The 6,000-nt window shown below is 45.0% G+C and overlaps 1 protein-coding gene across 1 annotated transcript; it reads left to right on the top strand.

Moving 5' to 3' along the window:
- Window positions 1-3,045: 3,045 nt before the first annotated feature.
- On the top strand, window positions 3,046-5,577 carry LOC308108347 (homeobox expressed in ES cells 1-like; the record flags this gene model as incomplete). Its single annotated transcript, XM_080461180.1, has 4 exons — window positions 3,046-3,166; window positions 5,011-5,084; window positions 5,186-5,287; window positions 5,398-5,577. 4 exons carry the CDS (start codon window positions 3,046-3,048, stop codon window positions 5,575-5,577), a joined length of 477 nt encoding a protein of 158 aa, XP_080317306.1.
- Window positions 5,578-6,000: the final 423 nt, after the last annotated feature.

Here is a 6,000-nt window from a genome sequence, read left to right as displayed (position 1 = left end):
CCACACAGTCCTGCCCCGGTGGACCCTCTCGGTTTGATGCCACTCTGCAATACGCCAGCTGTTATAGAGAAAGCACATGGATTCTGGTATATTCAGGTGGAGCTTTCAGGAGGGTGTTAGGTTGTTGCTTTGATAACCACAAGAATCTGGGCTCACAACACAATCAACTTGTTTCCCTTGGATTTTCTTCCTGCTGAGCTGAATCTTCCTATGAGTTGTAATGTCAAGTATTTCCAACGTGCAGCCTTTACTGTCATCTGAACCCAGTTGTCTGTGTAGGTATGAATAATGAAGAACTTGAAAGTTACCTGTCAAAGGTGGAAATTCTTCCTCTTTACTTTGGCACAGAAATAGGGGTCCAGTTTTATTCTTGATTCTTCAAATGATTGCTTTCTTCATTTTAATCCAGGGGTCTGCAACCTACACAAGGCTCTTCAGCTCCTCTGCTCTGGCTCCGTGAGGCTTTTACAAACATACATAAATAAATGTTCTCTTTTCATTTATATTTGATTTGCATTCCACACTGAGTTTCAAATAGGGTCTAATCGTCTGACGAAAAACAGCTAGATGAAGTTAAACTGCTAAAAAAACAGCCAGGATAAATGGAATAGTAAAGAAAAGTTTTATTAGCTGAAACTTCTCAGAAAATGAAAAAACAGTCAAACTAAAAGGATTGAAATTGTCCTAGCTTTTTTTCAGGAAGAGAAAAATAGGAAACAAAATTAAATGGGAAAGAATGAAAGGGGGAAATGAGAGGGAAAAACAAAAAAGATATATTTTTAATTGTCTTTAAAAAGAAAAACAAAAGCTAAAGCTGCTTTACCTTTAATGGGTAAAGTAGAAAAATCCATGAACAAATAGAGGAAAGTCTGGCTACAGTCTAAAAATGGCTACAAAAACTACATAAGAAATAAAGCATATCTAAATTCCTTCATAAATGCAACCTGACATTTTCTTTTCTCCATTCATTCATTCATTCATTCATTTTCTTCTGCTTCTCCGTTTCCGGGTCGCGGGGGTGACAGTCTGAGCACCGTCACCCAGATCACATCGCACCATTTAAGAACCTTCCTGCAGGTGGAGAGCCCACGGGAAGGTGGAGAGCCCACGGGAAGGTGGAGAGGCCACGGGAAGGTGGAGAGCCCTCTGGAAGGTGGAGAGCCCACGGGAAGGTGGAGAGCCCACGGGAAGGTGGAGAGGCCACGGGAAGGTGGAGAGCCCACGGGAAGGTGGAGAGCCCACGGGAAGGTGGAGAGCCCACGGGAAGGTGGAGAGCCCTCGGGAAGGTGGAGAGCCCACGGGAAGGTGGAGAGCCCACGGGAAGGTGGCGCCCGGCGTGGGACACGAACCCTCTACCCTGAGATTGTGAGTCTCATGCTCTACCTACTGAGCTAGCCGGGGGATTTTCTTTTCTCCATTTCAGATAATTAAAATGTTTTCCTTCTCCAGACTAATTTTATTTGTTGGAAAATCTGAAAAATGGCTCTTTTGGTCATAATGGTTGAAGACATGTTTTAATTGTGCTATCTAGCTATGACGACGATTTAGTTCCAGTGAGATGATTAAAGCAGCCAATAATTCTAACAGCACAAGCTTACATTGAAGATGATTAAAACCCAAGACTTGATGTTTTCTCTTTCAAAAATTTGATTTATTTAGAAAATCCTCATGAAACATGTTGAACCCTGATCTCTGTATCCTCACTCACAGCCAATATTGCCAATCGAATTGTGCTTGTCTCTATATTTTCCCTGTGGTGTACTCTGTGTCTTCTCGTGACCAGGATGAAGATATTGATGATGGATGTCCAGTTTTGAAAGTAAACAGTCATAAAAGTTTCCAAAAAAACCTAGATCTACTTCTAAAATCTGCTTTTTGTTTCCCTGTCCCCACTGCAGCATACAAGTGTGTTTGATTAATACATATTTATTGCTTTCGCATTGTTTCCCCATTGCTTTCAGTGTCTTTAGTGGAATCGTCCTTCCTCTCTCCATGCAATCATCACATTCCTCACATCCGCCCCACCTTTCATTCAGGGATAAATAAACAAGTGTGCTGTTGGTTTAAAGCTGCCGTGGTCCTTCATTAGGAGCTAATCTGGGTCTGAAAGGGTTTCTCTCCCTGCTGCTTCCAGCTGCATTCACACGCCAGCAGCTCCATCTGCATCACAACACACACAGACTAGGCTAATAGCATTACCGCATCTCGCCCGGTCAGTAATATTGCAGCCATTGTCATTTTTATTAGTTTGAATTCTGCTGCAGACATGTGAACGAAAAACCGAAAAGGAAACCACTTCTGCTTTGTCTGTGATTGTTTTTAGCTTCTCATGCTAAGCTGGTGTGGCCTGAGGGAGAAAACACACACACACACACACACACACACACACACACACACACACACACACACACACACACACACACACACACACACACACACACACACACACACACACACATACACACACACACACAGAGCAGAACATAATAACATCTTTAGCTGTTTTTAGACCTGGGGATGAGACCAGATTTATCCATCCATCCATCCATCCATCCATCCATCCATCCATCCATCCATCCAACCATCCAACCATCCAACCATCCAACCATCCATCCATCCATCCATCCATCCATCCATCCATCCATCCATCCATCCATCCATCCATCCATCCATCCATCCATTGATTCTGAATCACTTAAAAAAAAAGTTGTTCCCATGAGTTCTGTAAATATTCATTTGCATAGTTTGGAGGTGACAAACAATTGGATTATCTGCTCTCCTTGGGGAGCCTCATTCATGTCCTCCTTCTAATTGGTGGTCGGTGTAAATCCTCCCATTCGGTCCTCCTGCTGGTTCCTGTGCAGCTCAGAATAAACCTTCCTGTTGCCGCCATTGCTTTACACTGCAGAGCTGATGAAGTCCCTCACGTCTCTGTCTGTGTGAATCTGTGGAACTTTTTTTAAACTTCTGGTTCCTGTCAGGACTGCTGTTGGCACATCGGGGCTTTCAGGTCTCAGGGCTGCTGATCGATCTGGATCAGTCACTATGGCGTCCAGTCGATCTGCTGTGACAGCAGAAAGCAGGCCTACCTTTTCTATCGATTGGATTCTGGGTCTGGAGATGGAAAGATCCGGAAACTCTGTGAAACTCCACCAACCGTGGACAGGTGAGGAGAAAAACCTTAATACTGGAGATGCACTGATACTGTGCTTTTAAAGGCTGAGCACAAGTACAAGTACTAACCTTTAGCTTCCTGCTATACTATAAAAATTGTAGCACAACCTTCTCGCGCATGTGTGTGGTTTCATTACACAAGTAACCCACACCACCCACCAGTGGCCCAATATGCTAATTACATTGTTTTCAGTGTTTCTGCCGTTTGTGTGTTTTAACGGACATCATTTTCAAAACTTTATGAACATGAGAGAGTTTTCTGAAAAGAAAATGCAAAAAATATGTGTTTTCACCTGAAATGTGTAACTTTTCTGTCTCTAATGCAGTTTGTTGTCAATCTTGAATTTGCTTGTTTTCTTCAGCATTTATTTAATGCTGATTAAAAGCTATTGTTATAATGAGGGGGTACAATCACAAGTCCCAGAGGAATATATGTTTATAGTCAGTGAAAATGTAATGCTACATATAAGGCCCTGTTTACACGACAACGTTTCACGTGAAAAAACCTAATCCGCTAAAAATCAGAGTGTGTTTCCACTGCAGCAGGGACACAGAGACAACGATGTAGTTAGTCTGCCGGGCCACTGGAGGGCGCTGGTGCTTGGTTTTGTAATGAAACTACACAGACGTGTGCAGAGAACAAAACACTATAAACGTGAAGAAAATGGAGAGAACCTGACATCCTAGTGGACTGATGAGGAAACGGATGATATCAGGGAGAGTCTCAACTATTAAACTACTGATCTGGACCATAAAACTAGAATATGGACCGCGGGTCGTACCACTACGGGTCGTACCGCTACGGGTCGTACCACCACGGGTCGTACCACCGCGGGTCGTACCGCCACGGGTCCCACCGCCACGGGTCGTACCGCCACGGGTCGTACCACCACGGGTCGTACCACTACGGGTCGTACCACTACGGGTTGTACCACCGCGGGTCGTACCGCCACGGGTCCCACCGCCACGGGTCGTACCACCACGGGTCGTACCGCTACGGGTCGTACCACTACGGGTCGTACCACCACGGGTCGTACCACCACGGGTCGTACCACCACGGGTCGTACCACTACACGGCCACCATGTTTGTTTACAACTGGATGACCAGGAGGGGGGGGGGGGAGATGAGCAGTAACAGGCTCTGTAGCCTCCATCAGTCTCTTCAGGAGGGAACAGAGACCTTGAAAGAATCTTTCCACCTTGGGAGCCAGATTAAAAACTTCAGGATACAGTGGATCCGCAAACTGGTGCTGTGTAAACGGACCCCCCAAAAAGTGAAGAAAGTTTTGCGGATACACTGGAATTCGTTGTAGCGTAAATGGGGCCTTAGTCCACAAAAAAAGCCTCCATGCAATCTAAACCTAAAGCAGCTTAACTGAAAACATAGTCCATTGTGACTTTAGCCGGCCATAACAACATCCATCCATCTCCTCCCTCTTATCCATTTCTGGTTGGTGGGGGTGTCAGTCTGAGCACCGTCACCCAGATCACACTGACCCATTAAGAACCTTCCTGCTGGTGGAGAGCCCACAGGAAGGTGGTGCCTGGCGTAGGACATGAACCCTCTACCTTGAGATTGAGATCATGCTCTACCAACTGAGCTAGCCGGTGGTCATGACATAACACCATATTATTTATATTTCAATGGGAATGATTGAGATCTTTTCATTCATGTTTAAAAGTTTGCTGTGTTTAAATGACCTTTTTCTTGCACTTCATTCCTACTCAATATGTGACGTGTCTATCTGTCACTATTTCCCATCAATCCAGAAATTGGAGCAGAGAAAGAGAACAGAAGTAAAAGTGTTTGTTATAAACATTTTCATTGTTGTGAAGATGTGAACTCCCTCAAGTCTTCATCCAGTTGGTACATCGGCCGCAGACCGCGCACTGCCTTCACCAACAGCCAGGTGAGGATTTACTCAAAACCTCATTGAACCACTTCAGCCTCTTTCCTGAAACCACCCAGTTTATTTTAAGACGTCTTTGGGTTGATTTTTGTGTCCTGCAGGTGAACGTGTTGGAGACGGTGTTTCAGGTGAACTGTTATCCGGGTATCCAGCTGAGGGAGCAGCTGGCTCAGAGACTTGACCTGGAGGAGGACCGGATACAGGTAAAGATTCAAACATCATTTCAAAACATTGCTGTGTAAACGCTAAACTTTTCTGAAAGGAAAATGCAAAAAAAAAAAAAAAGATGCCTTTTCGCATCTTCCTTTTTCAGATCTGGTTTCAGAACCGGCGAGCAAAACTGAGACGTTCTCTCCCGGAAAGCAGCCTGCGGCTGGTCCAGACGACCATGAATGACCTTCAGGCAGGACACAAGGTCAGAGGCCAGCTGGAGGTCACATCTCCCGGTCAAGACAGCAGGAGGACAGCAGAACTGATGCTGAAGAAAGACTGAACGACTTTCTTAACATCCACCTTTGAGCTCTTCTCTGTTCATCAACATTCACTTTTCTCTAAGCGTCTGTATTTTGACCTTCTTCTTTCGAAATATCACGAAATAGATGAGTGTGAAAAAGAGATCACACTGTTCTTTTTGGATGTTCCATATTTTTGCGATCACCATTTTCTCAGAGGTTGCCTTCATTATTGTCTTATTTGTCGCACTGTGTAATGTTTTAAAAGAGGAATTTGTATTTTTTGGGTGCCCCGGCAAGCTCAGTAGGTAGAGCATGAGACTCTCAATCTCAAGGTAGAGGGTTCGTGTCCCACACCGGCGCCACCTTCCTGTGGGCTCACCACCTGCAGGAAAGGTTCTGGGTGCAATGTGATCTGGGTGATGGTGCTCAGACTGACACCCCCACCACCCGGAACGGAGAAG

Source organism: Lipophrys pholis (genome assembly GCF_963383615.2).
Source record: "Lipophrys pholis genome assembly, chromosome: 4".
NCBI lineage: Eukaryota > Metazoa > Chordata > Actinopteri > Blenniiformes > Blenniidae > Lipophrys > Lipophrys pholis.
Note: the sequence above shows the minus strand (reverse complement) of the source record. Positions and strands in the feature narration are given on the sequence as shown.